This window comes from Anoplopoma fimbria, chromosome 10 (assembly GCF_027596085.1).
Source record: "Anoplopoma fimbria isolate UVic2021 breed Golden Eagle Sablefish chromosome 10, Afim_UVic_2022, whole genome shotgun sequence".
Lineage (NCBI taxonomy): Eukaryota > Metazoa > Chordata > Actinopteri > Perciformes > Anoplopomatidae > Anoplopoma > Anoplopoma fimbria.
The window spans coordinates 9413482-9434306 of record NC_072458.1 but is presented as its reverse complement, the minus strand read 5'-3'; the positions used below and the strand labels follow the sequence as shown (position 1 = coordinate 9434306).

Below are 20825 nucleotides of genomic sequence, written 5' to 3'. Positions count from 1 at the left end.
TCACTTGGTTTTAAAAGTTTTTATTTTTCCATAAAATGTAGTTTGTTATAAACACATTGTCTTTACTGATTTGATATGCCGCTTGCTTAAGACAAAAGCTTACAAAAGGAATAAGTATCTTCTAAGATCTGTTTTAATTTAGCTATTCATTTCATAAAAACATTTTTTTTCCTCAAACATTCAAAAACATATTAATTTTCAAGGGGAATTGGGAAACTCCATCTGTTGAGGAAGATCATGTGATACAATTTAAAGCTAAAGGAGAGCCCCTGAGAACACTATGGTAAGATTGGTTTTTAAAGGTTGTTTCCAAGATCAAGAATTAACTTCTCATTTTATTATATTTCATACATTTAGAACATTTTCACTAAAGTCATTTATCTAAGGGACAAAAAGCTGAGGAACACTTAACCTTCTGTACATCGTAACATTACCAAATAAAAGAGGAGACAAAACTGTTGTCAATGATATTTATTAGATGTATTCTATTGAAGCCAGCTTCTTTAAACAACATAGAAAAAACAATTTGCACAGAATTTGCATTTTCTTTCACCAATTAAAATATTAATTTACAAACAAGCAACACTGTGTATATATTGTATTATATACGTAGTACAGCCAAAAGTCAGATAGCAGCTGTAATATGATGAAGTTAATCTATCACCTGCTTATGTTTTTTACTCAACACAACTTCCTCTCAGGGACTTTCACTAACAGCTCTCTCCACTTCCACATGACAAAAAAAAACGCCTTTATCTATGTCCATACACATTACCTGAACTGTTACGATTTGTCATTATGAACAGTAATGATAATTTAAACCCCACAAAAGACAAAGACCTCTAAAAGTTGTCCTGCACACATTGCACCACCCCTTTTTTGCAACAGTCAACACCCACTGAGAGGAGGTTTTTCCAAAAAAGCCTTCGGACAAGAAAAATCAAATATCTCTATTAACTGATCATCATATCATCTGTATGGGCAAATCCAGCAGGCACATGAAAACAGATGATATGAACATCACTCTTCTGTGCTGAGGCAGTTTTCAATATAGAAGGTAATTAACATAAAATAAACTATCAAATATATTAACTAAAAAATAAAATCTTATCTTTATATTGCATAGACAAGTGATCTTTCAGTGCCCGACAGAGCACACCTGAGGGTCTTTCATCATGTGTACCATACATATACATTCACAATTGCCCCTCAATTTCCCTGAAAATAAAACCAGGTAAAATATTTTCCACAGTAATCACAATTATGTTCAACTGCACAAAATCAAACTGTCATGTTTATTTCTTCCCCAACACACATTAATTCTGATACTAGATAAAAACAAAACACCACAAGGATTACAAACACTCACTTCAATAATTAAGATTATGCAAAACTGTAAAAATCATGTAATATTTGACAATAAAGTGTTGGTGATCTCGTCAAATGGGCAATATTGGCAGAGGTGACTGGCTTCTACCGAGGGCAAGACTCATCTGGAAGACAGAGACGGAGATGGAAGGTAAATAATGTGACTCTAGGATTTCTATTCAACTTGATATTTGAAGATGACTTCTTCCCATTTACCCACATGGACATTTATGGCTTTTTGAGGACCAAGCATTCAACCAAACCGTTCCATTCGCTCTCTAAAAGCATCCATTTTTATCAAACTTACATTTACCATTGCTGCATTTAAAACCAATTTTGAGATTTTTAGAATTTATTTCTACCTGCTACCATTTGGAAAAACTCAGAAAAATGGTGAGTTTGTTTTACCGAAGCCTGGCGTAATTCCAGATTTTTCCATGAAAAGACAAAAACCAAGCTTAGAATGGGCTTTTATGGAAACAGAGAGCCTCATTGTCTAAAATGTAGGAAGCTTTTTTAGCTTATTATTTGTGTTGCACCATCAACCTTTATTTAACCTCCTGGTTAAAGTAATGGTTTGCAAACAGCTTTGAGACAGTAGTCAATTGTTTAAACACCTCTATTGAATAAACTGTGTTTTTATTGTTACGTTAGCATCCAAGCTAAAAATGCTAAGTGACATTTAGCTTGCTAACTGTTAAGTAGCAATGTCAGTTAGTAACAGCTAGCAAGCTCACTGGTTCAGCAAGGGGTTTCCCCGCTCTTCAGGGGAGCTACTATGACTGGCTAGCACTTTAAGTCTGTCAATTAAATCTTTAAAAAATGGTCACAAATATATTGTTTATTATTAAAAAAAGCTCCGTAATTCACTTTATCAGCTTGGCACTATTTTTTTTAGCTAACCTTACTCAATCCGAAGTAAATTAAGTGCATTTTCTAGGGACTATTTTTAGCTGCGGATGAATACACATTTGTTTTGGAAGTGAGTATTTATAATATTAGATAAAACGTTCCTCAAAATTAACGGACATGTCCCCAGTACAACAGTGTGGCTCATTTATGTGTTAATAAAGAGCGCTATGGTGAAGTTAAATAGGCTAAACAAGAAATACAATAATTCATTGTTGATTTTGGTGTTTTCTTGGGATTTGTTGACAATAGGAAAGTTATACAGTACAATTTTGCCAACATATTATTTAAGGAAAGTTTAACAGTGAAAATAAACAGAAAAGAAAAGCAATTTTAGCCGTCATAAATGGCAAAAACAATCAGAAATCATAATCTCACTCATTACACGTTGTGTTTCTTGAGAAGGGGGTGACACTGACCCACTCTTAGACCACCTCCTGTCCCAATCCCCACGTTCCTTGTACTTTTGGAGAAAATGGCCCCTCCCTCCACTTCAGCCTCCTCCTCCTGCACCTCCTCTCCCTGCAGCTTCTCGGTCCTCCACAGGTCATGAGGGGAGGGTGTACATGCCAGCATCGAGGTCTCTGATGGGTACTCACACACCTGCTCCAGCTTGTCCTCGTCGAAACACACCTTCCCCTGTAAACATGAGTAAAGAGAGAATTGTTTTACTTCAATGTTTTTTCATTTGTTTAAATCATTGCAGGTCTTTTATTTGTTGCCTTGTGTGAAGCAAACTTGGTTGCTTTATGAAAGTGCTTGTTCAGCAGAGGATACTGTACAATGAAAACATCTGCCATCCACTCACAAGAGGTATTAATGCTTCTATTGATACTTTTACATGTCCCATTTGGAAATAAAGTTTTTCATCATTGCATGTTTTCTTTAATATTCTGTAGTGAATAGAGGCAGCTTGAAGTGTTTCTATTGATTGAAGGAAAAATGGCACAAAGAATGTTGAAACAGCTTGTGGCAACTTGAGATCAAGCAAGCCTTTGATTTATCAGTGACTTTGAAAAATGTAGGGAAAATATGGCGACCAAGTTAGTAAGCTGTTTCAAACATACATCTTTTATACAATGAACTATCTTAGAAATCAAAACAAAGTATTGCATGCAGATATCAGCATCAAAATGTCCCCTTTTGCCTCTGATAAGCGCTTATAGCAGTATACTAGCTCTAGCAACTGACTTTCCCTCTGACCTGTGCGGTCAAATGTAAACACAGCTTTGAGGCACTGAAGAGTCTCCATGCGATGTTTGTACTCTGTCAGTTTAATGTTAACTGACAGCATGAGGCTTAGCACAGTAGAAATACTCCCTCTGTAGAGTATTTATTGTCTGAACACTTCAACTTATTTGTTATTCAGGGACAGAAACTGAGTTTGCTTACAACAAGTGTTGGAAAGGAGAATGACGCTCCGTTGTCTTTGCCTGGACTGACGGATATTTGCATGGAGTTAATTTACTCTCATGTCAGCGTGGTGTAAACAGACCCAACAGGAAATAGCATATCCACATTCAGAGTGTGTCTTATAGGAACAGCCGAGATGTGCCCCATAGCAAACACACACAGAGGTGCAGTCATGATCTGAATGGACCCTGAAACAACCAGACACCACACTGCACAGACTCTACGAGTTACGGCTGCTTCACCCTGACAGCGGCTGTCTGCAGAGGAGTGCAGATAATAGCACTGCATTAGAGAGGCTGGGCGAATCATGCTAAGACACAGGAGGCTAATCCTCCCCCCATGAACCCGATTAACCTAACTTACACAGCAGGACAGCAGAGGCACCAATCGAGAGACACAAACTGGTAGTGCAGAAGAATAAGAGGGAAGTTTTCATTGGCAGGAAGTTAATATCTATGTTAATATTTGACCCCAGTTTTTCACAGGCTCAATAGTGCTTGTTTAGTCACGCTGTAAGTTAAAGTTTCTAATCGGCTCAGAACGATATTTTAATAAGAATAAGAAAATATCAGACCCATTCTTATATTTCAAACAAGAAAAACCTTTATCTTTCAAGAGTCTGATGCAAGCCAAAGCAGGGTGAATTTGATGGAAAGGAAGTCCAAGTTAAAAGGCATACATATGGGTTAAATAAAGGAGGAGGAAGACGAGCAGCTCACAGGTTACCCCCCTCTGTGACATAATGGCGTGGGTTCAGATGGGGGAGGGAAGGAGGCCTGACGTCAAACAGTCTGAAGGTCATGAACGAGAAAGCGACAGGTGGTCAGAGAATCACAAAGTGGTCAATCGCTGCAGCTAAAGCGGACTGTGCTTATAAATACATGATTGTTTATTTCATTAGAGGTCACAGTAACTGGCACATCGAGAGCTGGAGAAATTAATATGCAGAGAGGAGCACAAAACCCTAGTTTCTCTTTCACTCCTGTGTTGATTAGTCAAGTCTTTTGAAACTGATGGTTCAATGTCTGAGTCGCATTTAGAGATTTAAAGTGTACAGTGCGTCACTTCCTTCTGTCGATATGCATCCCTCGTTTAGAGGAAGTGAAGAACATTGAAAGAGGAAGTGAGCAAAAACATGCAGTGTGGCTGTGAGGTTCTGTTAGACAAAACAAGAAGCCTGGCTCTTATACTCTCAGTATGACTGTCAAACTGTTATTTTATTTTAGACCACCATTAAGTTATTTTCACATCTTTCTGTGACACTTCTTTCTTTTTCCATTTCACCCACATCAAACTAAGAGTTAGCGGCCTGCTGACAGTATCACTCAGCCATGCAACGGAGGGTCAGCATGGTCAACAGTTTGCCAAGACTCCAGTCTAACAAACCAAATCATTGCTAGGAAACAGCCAAAAAGATACAAAGAGAGTTTTGTCTGAGAGGAAGGGATGGCTGACTCAACAAAAACGGCAGAATTGGTGTGAGGGAACAAGGAAGCAGTCTGCAACACATGCAGACTGAGGGGAAATTACCAGCAGTTTAACACTTACATGGGAAAAAAAATCTATATAATTACCACAAGGTGGTAAGAAAGGACGGACAAAGATTATGCCTGCTCAGCTCCCTTTATTACATAAGAGCTTCTCTCCCTCCTCACGCTCTCCTTTATACAAGGACTGGAATCCCCCCCCCAAAAAAAGAGCAAACAGAAAGTCCTAATATGACATTTAAGTCCAGGGAAATTTGTTTGTAGTTTGAGTCGAGGCTGCTCAGACTGACTTACTGTTAATACAAGTTCGGTTCTTTGCATGCATCCACAGAAAAAAATCAAGTGATGTTGTTTAGGCAGACAAAATGAAAAAAAGAAAGGAGGAAGGAGGCTTCTTTTTGTTGTGGTTTCCTACTCAACTGTTTTGTCTCAACTGAAGCCTGCAACATTTCTGCAGATGCTAAAACAAACTAAGAGGTGCTATATCAAACCCTTTTCTATTACTTTGGACTTATAATTGCCTTCCGTTTTTTTTTTCACTGTCTTTTTGTGTGTAAATAATAAACCATAGACGTCCAAAAACATGTAATTTTTTCTGCTGTCCACACGTTTAGCTAATAATATGATGGGGAGATCATTATCATGTGGTAGAAGTCAAAAGTCTGCAAAGAACCAGACCTTATAAGCAAATGGCAAAGCAGATCACTCCAGGATTTTATGGCGAAGAATCAAGATGTCGTGCTTGATAAGGCTTTAACCGGATTAGTGGGTGTCAGTGATCGTACTTCTCAATCAAAGGGGATGTTCTCCAAGAGAGAGGAGATTCTGCTTGACAACGAGGTGTTGCCCTCTGAACCACCTCTGATAAATTCAAGAAAGTGACCATCCCTTTTGAAATCAGAAGTCATCCAATTTGCAGTTTTTTGCAACATGGGATGTTAAACATTTTTTATTGTCTGCTTTTTGGTGCACTTGCTCGTATGGTTAGATGACCATAAATATTTGAGTTTACTTACATTTATCTGATTGAAAGGCAAACAAAAAACAAAACAGTTTCAACTCACCCTTTTTGGGGTCCCCCTATTCTTGACGAGACAAGACTTGTCTAGATTCTGATATCCACCAATCACCTCAATCTCTTCCACTGTGGGGTACTTCTTCTTTTTCGCTGGCTCGGCCACAGCGGAGGTCATCTGGGCCTGCTGCGATGAAGTCTTTGAGGGTTTCGACCCTACTGCCCTGGACCCAGTTGTGGTTCCTGTCACCCCTCCTCCGGCAGGCTTTTTTGGGGTGATTGTGATGGTGGCACCTCTCTTCACTTGGCCTCCAGAGGCACTCCTGATGGAGAAGAGCGTGGGCGATCGGGTTGGAGATGGAGAGATGCTCGGAGACTGGGAAGGAGAAGGGGAGCATGGGGATGAGGCCGGGGTCGGGGCACAATCCGAGGGTTTCAGAGTATTGTCCGGGGATTGGCTTCTGAGAAGTGAGGGGTTGACTGTAATAGTTTGGTTCGATTGTTTGAGCTGAGATGTTGGAGATAGGACAGGCCGAGGTGATACATTGGGATTCGATTCTGACGTTTCTTGATCTTTCTCCGGGGGCTTTTCATCGTCCTTTACCTGAGGCTTTAACAATCCTCTGGGGCTTTGATGCCCCTTTGTCTCCCAGTCCTTAAGAAGGGTGTTTGGTGACGTACAAGACTTCAGTGTTTCCTGCTCTTTCAGCTGAAACTGCTCTATCTGTCGTTGTATTGTCTGAACCCCGCAAATGTTCTCACCTGAAAATGTTTTGCCGTCCCCCTGCTGTCCGTTTGATCTGAGGGGCTTCACTTTAACAAGGTGAACGGATGGGAGGTCTACGGTCCTCTCCCTCAGGCACAAGCCCGACCTCGAGCTAACTGTCTCCAAGTTGTAGATCCGGCTCATGGCTGCGAGGGAGGTGGGAAGAGGCGGTAAAGGGGAGAGAGATTGCACAAGGTTAAGATGCGATGCGGATTCCTCTACCTCTTCCTCTGAGAGCTCCTTTTCCTCCTCCTCCTCCCTTTCTGCTCCTCTGCTCTCGTGTTGGCTTCTGTGGCGCCTCAGCTCTTCCTCCACATGTTTCACAGGGTCGTTTTCATCCCCAGATATCTGGAAGCTTTCACAGATAACTTCGGAGGCAGCAGTAGTGTACCCGCTTGTTACTTCCTCTCCTCTGGTGGCTTGTGAGTTTGGGACAGAAACAGGAAGTTGGAGGCAGGTTTTCAACACGCTGACTTCCTGTGTGACGTCAAATACAGTCGTGGTTGTCTGCGCTGCCGAGTCTTCCTGTCCCCTCTCTGCTTCGACCAGCTTCTTCCGCATCTGTGCTGCAGCTTCCCACTCTATTTCAGTTCCCTTTTCGTCATGCCTGTCCCTGGCTGTGTAAGTGTCGTCTATCTCTGCATCTTCACTCCCTCCTCCACCCTGTGCCTCTCTTTGTCTCCGTTTCTCCAGCTCTTTTTGCCTTATTTTCTCTCGCAGGGACTCGATGCGGCTCAGGGGTTTCCCAACCCTCCAACTATCCCTCCTCTCAACCCCTTTACCTCCTTCACAGTCTTGCCCGTCGTCACTTTGACCCACGGATTTTTTTCTCTCTACCATTTCTTCGGCAACGTAAAACACACTTCTGGGGATTTGAATCTCCAGGGGAACCGGAGGGATCCCTATGGGTGCAATCCTTTTTGGAGATCTGGGGGTTGCATCATTAAGGAGCATCTCTGAACCAATTTCCTGATCTGATCCTTTGGTCATTTCATACGCAGCCTTGAAAGCCCTTTCTCCTTTCTCGTTGCCATAAATAGTTGTGTCACCTATTTTTTCGATTTTACTTATAAGCTCCTCTGTGTGTTGGGACAAAACAGAGTGTGCTAGGTAATTTCCTTGTTGCCCTGTACCACTCCACTCTGGCCCTCTGTGAAGGTCTCTAGTCCTATCGGTGACAGCACAGAGCAAACTGGAGCACTCTGTAAAGGCTGACTCGACGTGACTCTTCTGCAAACTCTCAGATGGGATGGATCTTTCGAATCCCTCTTCTCTCCGACAATCAGACACCTTTTTATCACAAACTTGCTCCTCAATCTGTCCCCCTGCCTCTGATTGTTTTTCCATACTCATCTCCTTTTCTAGACTTTTCTCACCTAACGGGCGCTTCGCCTCTCTTTCAGCTCTTGCTTTCCCATCCTGCCGGATCGCAACTCTTCTAGCAAAAGAGATTCCCTCTGTGTTTTTGACCGATGCCACTGTGAACCCCTCGTCTCCATCTGCATCGCTGGGCCTTTCCAAAGCCCTCGTATCAACAGGCTCCACTTTCTTAACTTGGCTCCTGTGTTGGATTGAGGGACACATTTCTGCTTCGTTTCTCCTCTGGCCCCCCTTTTCATCCTCATTTTTTAATTGTCCGTCTTTTTGCTTTCCAAACGGGTCTTTATCTAAAAGCCGTGTGCACCCCAGTTTGATCTTTTCTGTGGTTTCATTCCCTACGCCTGCATCGTCTACCCACGGTGCTACGCACTTGTTTGAATGTATCCTGTCACGAGTTTTCCTCGCATAATACCGATCATCTTCTAAGCCATTCTCCTTAGCGCAGAGGACACGATCAGAGAAGCTAAATGAGCGTTTCGGCACAGCTTTCAGCAGCATGTTCCTCCCGTCTCCCTCAGATTGTTGGTCTTCTTCATCTCCTGAGAGTTTTCTGCGCCAAGGCTGGAGCATATTATCAGAGCTTTTGGATCGAGATGGAGGCTTTGGGTGTTGTCCAAATTTACTCAGCAGCTGGCTGACCCTCCCTCCTTTTTCAACAAATACGTTATCATCCAAGCTGTCCTTCCTGTCATCTTTAATAACCGTCGCCTGGCCCCATGGTCTCTCTTTCTCTTTTTCTCTCAGCCAGGACTTGTCTGTTCTGAGCTCCCTGCCAAAACTCTCCCTCCTTACAACCATGCTGCAATTTATCTCTCCATCCTCTCTACCCGAACCTCTCCTTCCTCTTCCTACTTCTGGACTCCTCTCTTCGGGGCTTGCAGAGGGCTTTATGATCAGAACTTCAGAGGCTCGGATCTCGGTGATGCTACCTCCTCCGGCCAGGATCTCCCTCAGGTCCATCTTCATCCCTCTCTTCAGCTGCTGCTCCTCCTCGGGCCTCTCCCTCTCTGCCTCCCTCCATCTAGCCTTTCTCTCATCGCTGCATTTCCTATCCTGCTCAATGATGATGATGTTGTCGGCTCGGATGGTCCGAAGACAAGGCATGAGGGGAGAAAACGAATTAGATGGCGGGTCTGTTTCTTTTTCCTCCTCGTCTTTTCTTACTTTGAGGAATTCACGCTCCCTGCCTGCATCTTTAACTGACTCTCTCCATTGGTTGTTATTCTCTCTTTCTCTTCCTTGACTCCTGTCCCTGCTCCTCTCTTTTTCCCGTCCCTCGCTCACATCTCTGAATCGCTCTATTTTCAGCTCGATATCTCTTCCTCTTCCCGACTCGCCGTCTTGACTCCAAGGGCTCGATTTGTCTTTTTCCCTCTCCTTATCTTCTGGCTCGTTTCCTCCTTCTGCATCCCTGACCCTCCTCCATGCACTCTGCGTGCGAATAAATGGGTTTTCATGAACTGGAACTATAGTTTCTACAGACACCTGACTCGCTGGTTTGACGTCTCCATCCAGCCATAGCCCTGGATCTGGACTAAGTGACAATTCGCTTTCCAAATTGGCCGTCACAAGGCTGTCGGTGTCACTCAGACCATCAGAGGCAGATCTGACATCCACCTGCAGCAGACAGATGTCTCTTTCCTTTTCCCTGTCACCTATACTGTCCTGCTTCGCCTTCCTCCGCTGGATGATCCCTCGCTTCCAGGCGGGCATGCTGGCAAACTTCTTCTCCTCCTCTTTCTCTCTCTTCTCTCGCTCCTCCTCCTCCCTCCTCTTTTTCTCCAGCAGGAGTTGCTTCCATTCCGGCAGAGAGGAGACAGACATAACAGAAAAGGTTTCGAACAAGGTGGTTGCTGTTCTTCTTTTGAGCCTCTGGGAATTGTCTGCAAATAAGGAAACAATTATTTGATATAATTTCTCTCCACAACCATGTGAAATAGCTGTGAAAATTACCCAAATATTTACCTTTTAGGACAGTATACACTACATCTCCAAACTACACAAGTGTTATTATAAGTTGACATGTGTTTACAATGAATAATATAATATAGAAAGATGCAAATCAATGCAGAATCACAATATGGATCAACATTTCCAGCCCTACCCGTTCAACTGATTCTAACTTTCTTCAAAATAGTACCATAAACTTCATCAAATTCACTTGCAGCGCATAGTGCAAATTTAACAAAAAAATCACTCCCTGCTTTAGTCTAATATTTATGATGAATGTGTTAAATCAAACTCACCAAAAAAGACCCAATATATTAGTATATCCGCTTCGACCTTAAAGTTCTCATCTCCATTTGTGCATCTTGACTGTGTGTAATTCGGCCCAGTCCTCGACGGAAAAATCTTCTTCCCCAATAACTAACAGATTAATCTATGCTGTCAAAAAATATTTTTTAAATAAATGACAAATCACCCGACGACCTGACTCTGCCCCAGAGCATAAAAACACCTCCGTCGTCGGTATAGTAGTAAATATTTCCAGCCTCGGAGCGGCTGCACTGTAATCCGATAATTACATTAAATTCCGTCAGGAGAGTTTAGTGGCACACACCATATTGTCGGGCCTAAGAAGAGGCGTTTAAAGAACATAGACGGCCGGGCATCAACCCCCACCCCCACCCTCTTCTCATCCCTCCGTCCCACAGGACTAATTGGAAAAAGATGGAGATGGAGGCGGTGTGGGTGTGTGTGTGTGTGTGTGTGTGTGTGTGTGTGTGTGTGTGTGTGTGTGTGTGTGTGTAAAACAGGCTGTGGTGTCAGCAGGGCAGAGCACAGAGCTGCACGAGTTTACCTCAGGTTTGATCGAACTCACTTCATCATGGCATGTTTTTGTTTTTTTAAACTACTTCACAATTTTCATTCTTGATATGCTTTTTTTTTTCATGTCAGGATGTAACATTCAACTCTCCTTTCTATAATGCTTGTTCCAACAGGGAAACAGGGACATTATTTCCACAAGACAAGTGGATATAAAACATAACCTAATCCACAAATTAACCTGAAAATGAAAGGGGGGGAAAAGCCCAAGTTGCCTTGAAGAGTTATTTAAAAGACTGCAAAATAAGCTTCTAAATCTGTAGTGATTTGGCCTTTAAAATAAACAACATCCCTGATAATAGGACATAAGAAGTAAACATTTGACACACCTACTGGATGCAGCTTATTACATTTATTCAACATGAAAACACCAAAAGTTATTATTGTCATTACAGTGAGGCCACAATGCAGACATCCAATACAAGAATACAATACATGTTGAATCAAAGAATACAGTACTTTTAAAGTTCGAGAATTAATGACATCTTTAGAAAAGGCAACTTTATTCACTTTGTTGGTGACATTACTGTCTCCAACACAAAATAAAGCAACTGAGGAAATACATTCATAATCTCAGAAATGCCATTGTTTTTCATGATAGCTACATATTGTTAAAAAAATCAAAGCTGCATTTTTGTGCTTTTCGACAGTTTGAAATCTCAGTGTGACATTCTTTTTCAAGGACAATTAATCAAAAAATCAGTGTGCATAGAAATACAGCGTACCTCCAGTTGGCACATGTTATGTAACGGCCTAAAAAAATATACTTTATGATAAACAAAATAAAGAATATTTGATAGGTTTTGTTTCATTTTTTTTTAACAATAAAACCTTCTAGATTAAATTAAAGAATCTTTATATAAAGAATAAAAAGCTATCCTCAAAAATATAAAATAAAAATTGTGCTTTCAAACGCTGGACTAAATTCTCCATTTGTAATACAACTCTCCCTTTCTGAAACCACAGTGAAAGATATCTTTAAAAAATACAGTGTCAAGTTGAGTTTTTTTAATTTGCCTTTACCAGAAATGGCCAGGGCATCTTATTTAGCACAGCAGATGACCTCACTCATTGAGAAGTCAGTTTTGTAACATTTCTGGTTAATATTAAGACAGCAGTTAGCTTGAAGCTTTACACAACAGCAGTAAGAAGACCTCCACCTCACTTCTCCTTCTGGTCGCTGGTGTCGGCACTGCCCTTGTGCGGCTCGGCAAAGAGCTGCAGCTTGTGGTTAACATGGACGCAGAGGTAGGCTAAATCCTGTTTGTCCAGAGAGTGTGCCAGAGCCAGGTAGGTCGACAGAGTCCCCGCCAGCAGGAGCCTGTCCAGGGACAAGGCCGGCAGGAGCCACAGCACGACGCCCAGCTCAATGCACACCGGGTGGCGGAGGTGAGACAGGAGGCGCTGGGCGCGAGGTGACTTGTGAGACATGGGGTCCCCTAAACCGAGACAATCATAGTACACCTGAGAGAGAGGAGGGGAGGGTGAGATGGAGGGTGAGAGAGATAAATTAGGTTAAGCAGGCAGTACACATAACAAGGTTTTTCATAACCACTGTCACAGATAACACACCCCCTGCTACACTGTACTGTCATACTGTCTAATTTAATTTCCCCCCCAAAATATTTTGATTCCTTTCACATTGAACATTTCCTTGTGTAAAAATTAAGAATGACATGTAACAGTACATCTTCCATAACTGTATGCACCTCAGTTATGGCAAATCAATCTGTAGGAAACACAATCATATAGTACTTTAGGTAAGAAGATCTAGTATGATACTTAATACATGTTGATAAAAGTAGTAACTCGATGAAAGAAAAATTTAGATTTTGAGAAGCACGTTCCAAAAAAAATTGGTGTATCACACCACTGATCAAATTTGATTTGAGGGGACAAAAGAACCGTTGATTATACTGCCAATCAGCTAGAGTACCCTGAAGTAACTAAGAAGATAATAAAAGGCAAAATTTTGAATGTTTCCAAATGTTGTTTAACATTTAAAGTAATGGGGCATCTAGTGGCCTAGAGGTTAAGATGCATAGTATACTGTAATCACAACGTCCAGTGTTGAATCCACCACCTTTATTGTATGTCATTCCCCTGCTCGCTTGGTTTTCTTTCACTGTTTACTGTCATATTAAGGAAGAAATATTTGTTGAAATGTAATACTGATAAGCTACCTGCTTGATGCCCAACAGTTCAGGGTAATCAAAGATCATGAAGATGCTGCAGATGATTGCCCAGCAGAGGAAGTGCAAACTGAAGCAGAGCAGAGGGAACCAGATACTCCAGGGTGCATGACGCACCGACCACAGACAGGGGGCGCCGGTCACAGGCTGCCAGTAATGTATGATGATCTAACACAGGAGGAAAGAGGGTGATGATGCAGAGTGGTGAGACAAACAACATGTATTATAAAAAACCCAAACATGTTCATCTTTAACTCTGTCTGTGTTGCAGTACCTGAAGTGCCAGTGCCGTGGTGAAGCAGTAAGCCGTCCTGTTCAGGGCCCCCAGCACTGATTGGAGGGTCTGTTTGACGGGTGACCAGGCCAGCAGACTGTGCTGTATGATGAAGAGAGCCAGCAGTCCCAGATCCACGAAAAGACACCAGAGGACAGAGCTGTCCTGCAGGGCCACCGACCACGGTATAGAGTCTTAAGTGTGGGCAAATGATGTGAAGAGAATGGTAACTTCAAATTCAGATCAATGGTTACATTTACAGCTGGATTATTGTCATGAATTATGTTTGTATTGAGCATTAAAATAATTACAATAATTTGTCATTATGTGTACAACCTCACAAATCAGCTACCATTGATTAATTGTCTTTATATCAGTGTTTAAATAAAAAAAAATCTAATAAATCTGTAGCTTATTCAGACTACCAAAAATGTGATTTAACAGGTTAGTTATTTTAGTATATAAACCTATTTAAATAAATAAAGCACACACACACACACACACACACACACACACACACACACACACACACACACACACACACACACACACACACACACACACACACACACACACTAATTTACACTAGTGGTTTGGTTTGGTTTGGTTTGATTTTATTCTGCAATACATTAAAAAAGTACACATTAAGTGTGATTTGGGGCAGGCACCAGGGTTTATTGACGGAAGTTTATTTCAATGTTCAGTCTTTTTGAACACTGTGACTACCCAGTCATGGTCTAATAGCACACTGTTATCCAAGAAGGCATTGAGAACACACGAATACCGTTTGCGAGCACTCGGGCTCAAACCCACTAACGAAAGTTCTACTGCTTGTCGTCTAACCGAAATCAAAATTCAGCGATTCCGTTCATGCAAAACGACCTCATGCCTAAAAGAAAGAGGTTGGGATTTCGATCCGGTGTTCTGGTAGTTGCCGCTACACACTTAATTAACTAACTTAAGCCTGTCACAACCTAACAATAACCTAAATAAACACATTGTTAAGTAGCCACTCGGGTTAGATATGTGTGAGAAGCAGACATACAACCCCTATAAATGGGATTAAAAGTACACAAACTCATTCTGTCAAGAATGCAGAATTGTGCACACTAACTAACTAGTGTAACGTTTTCAACCTCGGTTTTGATAAGCGAACTTTTCAAAAATAATTAAAAACCATTAAACCACTATCAAAACAGTGCTGAACAGACTTTTTTTTACATTATTTTGAAATTATACACATTGACTTTGAAAATGTCCGAACGAAATCAACTATTAAATACAACTCCTGAACGAACGGGCGTGGAAGAACAATTTCGGCCAGAAGAAAAGATGTCGCCCAACGTGGGGCTCGAACCCACGACCCTGAGATTAAGAGTCTCATGCTCTACCGACTGAGCTAGCCGGGCGCTGACACCATGCGGTTCAAATGTGTAATTACAATTTCTCCATTTAACTGACTGACTAACTTTCATTCAAGATATTCAATATGAAGCACCGCTTTGCTTTTGCTATTATTACAGTGTGACTCACTTTAAGTAGCGTTAAAAATAGCACCGACATGCTATTTCAGCTATACAGCCATCTACTCCTCCACTAAAGTTAGTGTTAACTTCGCCTGTTCGGCTGACGGCAGCAGCAGTGTAACGTACTGAAGCTTACCTTGACAGAGCGTCGTGTCCCCGGTGATGTTGTGGTAAATGGCTCGAAATGATATAAACCGAATAAAGTCTGCACCAGTTATGAAAACAAACGCAGAGTTTATTAAAGACACGGTGCAGAGAGCCCAACCGCGTAGCCTGACTGACGCCATTTCAATCAGCGTTTATCTTCATTTACCGACAGGAGATTCTTCCGGGAGTTTGTGGTAATACCGAATATTGACACACGGTGTCGCCTCTGAACCAGTAGGGGAAAAGTGAGTACAGTAAGTTTATATGCGGTCAATGTTGCTCATTTTACACAGACCACAAAAATAATAAGAAACAGAGAGCACGAACAAATACTCAAGACTTTAGATCTATATGGAGTGACTTTATTGAAGAGAGAAAATTGTTCAAAATGCTTCAGATTCATCAACTTAAATATGTATCTTCTTTTGAATGTTTTACATTTACAAAACAAGATCAACAGAAAAAAAAACACAGATGTCAAAATACTTCAAATGAGGTTAACCTCACCACTGTAGCACTCTACATGGTAATTTCTGTCAAACGATACCACCCGGATAGACTCCGTAGACCCCTGGAAAAAAAAAATCAAAAATGAAGAGGTAATTGTTATGATAATTCCTCAGAAACTAAAGTAACAATTACTGCTATTTGCTATTAATTGAACAATCAATTCAGCTCACCTCAGTTGGCAGTATTGGCACTCTGCATGCAGCACACAGAGGGGCTCGGATCCTGAAACCACAGGGAAGTTTCGGCAGATGGTCACAGAAATTCAGATGGGAAGTCCCTCTGGGTGTTACTTTTCTCATGAGTAGCCTGTCTGGCAGGGTTTTGTTTCCTTCTTTTGTCTGGAGTGTGAATTAGAAGGCCTGTCCCATTGTTATAGTACTTGTTCAGGGCCTGTATGAGGAACTCACCTGTGGTAGTCGCTGACACAGTAAACCCTGCTGTCTGCATCCACAGTGAAGGGCTGACCCTCCAGGCTTTGTCTGCAGACCACACAGCGAAAGCAGGACGTGTGGTAGGACTTCCCACGAGCCTGCAAAACCTGACGATGCAAAACCATCTCTTTTTTTACACAATTTGAGAACCAGTGGTGCAAAGTAACTAAGTACATTTACTCAAGCACTTAAGTATAATTTTGAGGTACCTGTGCTTTACTTGAGTATATCCATTTTCTGCTTATTTATACTTCAAATCCACTATCTCAGAGGAAATAATACTCTACTACATTTAGTTCATGCCTTTAGTTACTTTGCAAGTTTATGAAAACAAAATATAATCAACAAATAAATTCTGATGTTTTAAATTGGAACCCGATCATATTGTATTGGAATTCACAATAAACACAAAAAAGTGCTACCTTTACCAGCTGCAACACTAAAGTAATGTGCATATTAATGCATCGCTTATTAGTATTATTATTATTCAGAAATATGCCATTCTGCAGAATGGTTACTTTTACTTTAGGTACTTAAGTATATTTTGATGACAATACTTCTGTACTTTTACTTAAGTAGCATTTAAATGCAGGACTTTTGGGAGCATTTTCTAAACTGTGGTATTTATACTTTTTGTAACAGTTTGTCTTCCATACTCCCTGTCACTCTGTCTCACTCACCTAATTGGCTCACTCTGTTCACCTGCCTGTCACTCTCTCTCAGTTCACTCCGGCCACTCCCAGTTCCACTTCCAGCTCACAGCCCAGCCCCCTCTCTCTCACCACACTCTCCCTCACTCACCTAGTCAGCCTCATGCAGTGCACCTGTCTGCCACACCCACCTCATCAGCACAATCCCTCTCACCTGCTCACTCTGCTGCACCTACACCCTGCAGTATTTAAACCCCAGTCAGTCACACAATCGCTGCCAGATCGTTCGTTGTATTCATGCTAGACCTTCCAGCAATTTCCTTTGGACTGATTTCCTGTTGCCGACCCTGCCTGTCTGGACTTCCCTGCCTTGCCTGTGCCCCGGTCAACGACTCAGCCTTCTGTCCCCAACCACCGGATTCCTACCTTGCTTTTGCCTTGGTTAGCCACCTTAACCTTCTGTCCCCGACCACGCGTTTAGCCTCCGCTTCCTCTGGTTTCCGTCTGCCTGATCCCCTGCCTGTTTCCCACTGTGAGTCTTATCCTGCCTGTTTGTTTGCTGTTTGTCCCACTCACAAATAAATCTGCTGCACTATATTCCGTGTCCAGTCGCACTGCTATTGGGTCCACACTACCCCTCCCCGACATTACGATCTGGCCACGACATGGACCCAGCGTTCGACACCCCGTCACAGGCCCGGTTCGGGTTCATCGAGGAGGCGCTCCTGAGACGCGAGACCCAGGTTGTCACCAACACCGCTGACGTTTGCCACACCCTGGCGAGCAGCAACCTGGCCTGGACTTCCTTGTTTTACCAGGTTCAGCAGCTCATGACAGCCATTTCGCAGACCTTCGGTCAGCCTGTCTCGCCGGCTTTCCAGACTGCGCCTGTCTCGCTGGCTTTCCAGACTGCGCCTGTCTCGCTGGCTTTCCAGACTGCGCCTGTCTCGCCGGCTTTCCAGACTGCACCTGTCTCGCCGGCTTTCTGGCCACCGCCTGCACCTCCTGTCCCGCCGGCTTTCCAGCTGGCGCCGTCGGCGTTCCTGCCGACTCCTGACCCGTCGGCGTTCCTGCCGACTCCTGTCCCGTCGGCGTTCCGGCCGACTCCTGACCCGTCGGCGTTCCTGCCGACTCCTGTCCCGTCGGCGTTCCTGCCGACTCCTGTCCCGTCGGCGTTCCTGCCGGCTCCTGACCCGTCGGCGTTCCTGCCGGCTCCTGTCCCGTCGGCGTTCCTGCCGACTCCTGTCCCGCGGCGTTCCTGCCGGTCCTGTCCCGTCGGCGTTCCGGCCGACTCCTGTCCTGGCCGTCCTGTCGGCGTTACGGCCGACTCCTGTCCCGTCAGCGTCCCTGCCGACTCCTGACCCGTCGCCGCTCTGGCCGACTCCTGCACCGCCCGTCGCGTCAGCGCTCTGGCCGACTCCAGTCCCGGCTGGGCCGCAGCCTTCCATGGGCCCCGGGTCCCGTCCCGGCTGGGCTGCAGCGTCCTCCTGCTTCCGCTGGGTCGCAGCGTCCCCCTGCTCCTGTTCCCGCCTTGCCGGCAGAGCCCCAGGTCCGAGAGGCCTTGGCGCCAGAGCCCCAATCTCGAGAGACCCGCCAGAGCCCCAGTCTCGAGAGACCTTGGCGCCAGAGCCCCAGTCTCGAGAGACCTTGGCGCCAGAGCCCCAGTCTCGAGAGACCTTGCCTCGAGAGCCCCAGTCTCGAGAGACCTTGCCTCGAGAGCCCCAGTCTCGAGAGACCTTTCGAGAGCCCCCAGTCTCCAGTTCCCCCCAGAGGGGTTCTGCCCGTCCACCTTGCCTCAGCCTTTGAGAATTCTGACTCTGCGGCCTCGGAGGAGTTCTACCTGCCAGATCGTTCGTTGTATTCATGCTAGACCTTCCAGCAATTTCCTTTGGACTGATTTCCCGTTGCCGACCCTGCCTGTCTGGACTTCCCTGCCTTGCCTGTGCCCCGGTCAACGACTCAGCCTTCTGTCCCCAACCACCGGATTTCTACCTTGCTTTTGCCTCGGTTAGCCACCTTAGCCTTCTGTCCCCGACCACGCGTTTAGCCTCCGCTTCCTCTGGTTTCCGTCTGCCTGATCCCCTGCCTGTTTCCCACTGAGTCTTATCCTGCCTGTTTGTTTGCTGTTTGTCCCACTCACAAATAAATCTGCTGCACTATATTCCGTGTCCAGTCGCACTGCTATTGGGTCCACACTACCCCTCCCTGACACTTTTACTTAAGTAAAAGATAATGCTTCCACCACTTAAGAGACAGCATGACTCGCATAATGTGTACTGATAATATGCATACAGAGTCAATTAATACATACTCACCATGTCCATGATTAAATACCCACAGCTGTTACACACTTCTTGGGATGGATGAGCTCCTGAGTACTACATGAAGTAACAAAACAATTGACTCATTAGATGTCTGGTTGATTTACTGTCAATCTGCAAACTGGATAAAAATCACATGTTTGTGTAATATTTAACTCTGTATGCAGCCATGCTGAAACACTTTATTCTCACCAAAAAATCATCCTCACAGTAGATTCTTCCTGACATTGTATAAAATGGCTTCCCACTGAGCTTTTCACCTAAACATGAAGACAAAACACAAGATGAAGTTGAATATAAATCCTTAATGGGACATTTGATAACACACTATTTTGTTTTGATAAAGATTAAAATTCAACTTTAAATTGTCTTTTTGGCCTTAAAACATGTTTTGAGTGATATACTCAATAAACCACACGCAAAGATGCAATAATTGTAATATTTGCTTTATGAGTTGTGAATATTTAATGTTATAAAGAAATGCATGAGATTTAAAGTCAGTCAGTTTTGTCATATCATGGACCGAGAACATCCACCCTCACATCAGGAGGACTTACTGCAAACGCTGCAGGTGAAACAAGTGTTGTGGAATAAACATCCCATCGCCCGACAGGCTCTCCCTTCACCGTACACAGCTTTACTGCAGCTTGTGCAGCATCCTGAATACACAACAAAGACAAAACACAGAGCTGGTTACTGTGAGCCCCGATCCCCTCTTCATTGACTGAAAACATTTTGTGCAGACTAACAACAAACATACAATGAATAATAATGGTCTAAACCCACAAAGTGCTGGAAAAGATGACCGCTGAAAAACTGTTAGAAAGGAAACTACTCAGTGTATTCTTTCCTTACCGAAGTAAAGACTGGAAGTATAACTTGGGTCCATCTCTTACTGGATTCTCTCCAGTTGTCTCTGCCTGCTGGATCCTACAGTACGACTGTCTGGGGGTCTAATTTTATGTGCGGTGCAGACAGCTGTAAGGGGAGCTGCTATCTGGGTTTATGGGTGTTGCATCGGGTGCTTTTGGTCTCTCCTCTCCTCAGACCCCCTGACTCCTCCACGGTGGCTGTCTGAGTGCGTGGCAACAGACGAGGCCAACTGCTATCTTTTAGCACAAGTGAGATCATAGGGAAACATAGTCTTTATGCAGAATGGCCCGTCTCAGAGTTATTAATATTGTATCATTGGATTCAAATTATTGATGCATTAACGTGTGCATCAATTACTGGTGTATGTGGAACTAACTTTGAATACTTTATATTCTGCTGGGTAGTTTTCCCCACAGATCAATATAGTTTTATGTTCATCTATAAAATTGACATAATCAATTAGTTGATCATATTTTGATTTATCAATCTAAATCTGCAAAGTATCTTAAGTGGAAAAAATGAATGTAGTGAAGTGGAAAAAGTACAATATTCCCCTCTGAAATGTTGTGGAGTTGAAGTACAAAAGTATCAGAAAACCGAAGTAAGTATAAGTACGCAACCTGAAAATTTAACTTAGGTAAGTGTACTTGGTTACTTTCCACCACTGGGAAGAAGTTTTCAAATCAGTCAAATGACCAATACAGCACTGTAAAAGTACTGCTTTCAAAATATTGCAA

The 20825-nt window shown here is 43.2% G+C and overlaps 3 protein-coding genes and 1 non-coding gene across 4 annotated transcripts; all 4 read right to left on the bottom strand.

Moving 5' to 3' along the window:
- Positions 1–456: 456 nt before the first annotated feature.
- On the bottom strand, positions 457–9298 carry ppp1r18 (protein phosphatase 1, regulatory subunit 18). Its single transcript, XM_054606567.1, has 3 exons — positions 6242–9298; positions 2697–2916; positions 457–1493 (listed from the first exon to the last, which is right to left on the bottom strand). Exons 1-3 carry the CDS (start codon positions 9296–9298, stop codon positions 1474–1476), a joined length of 3297 nt encoding a protein of 1098 aa, XP_054462542.1. The 3' UTR covers positions 457–1473.
- A 2204-nt stretch (positions 9299–11502) lies between these two features.
- nrm (nurim) lies at positions 11503–15454 on the bottom strand. The gene is made up of 4 exons (XM_054606471.1): positions 15293–15454; positions 13631–13824; positions 13348–13524; positions 11503–12628 (listed from the first exon to the last, which is right to left on the bottom strand). The coding sequence occupies exons 1-4, from the start codon at positions 15441–15443 to the stop codon at positions 12326–12328; spliced, it is 825 nt and encodes a 274-aa protein (XP_054462446.1). The 5' UTR covers positions 15444–15454; the 3' UTR covers positions 11503–12325.
- On the bottom strand, positions 14967–15039 carry trnak-cuu (transfer RNA lysine (anticodon CUU)). Its single transcript has one exon. It is a non-coding gene; the product is annotated as a tRNA-Lys (tRNA).
- A 336-nt stretch (positions 15455–15790) lies between the features above and the next one.
- Positions 15791–20104, bottom strand: limd1b (LIM domains containing 1b). The gene is made up of 7 exons (XM_054606566.1): positions 20071–20104; positions 19773–19874; positions 19408–19475; positions 19210–19272; positions 16221–16351; positions 15984–16035; positions 15791–15874 (listed from the first exon to the last, which is right to left on the bottom strand). The coding sequence occupies exons 1-7, from the start codon at positions 20102–20104 to the stop codon at positions 15791–15793; spliced, it is 534 nt and encodes a 177-aa protein (XP_054462541.1).
- Positions 20105–20825: the final 721 nt, after the last annotated feature.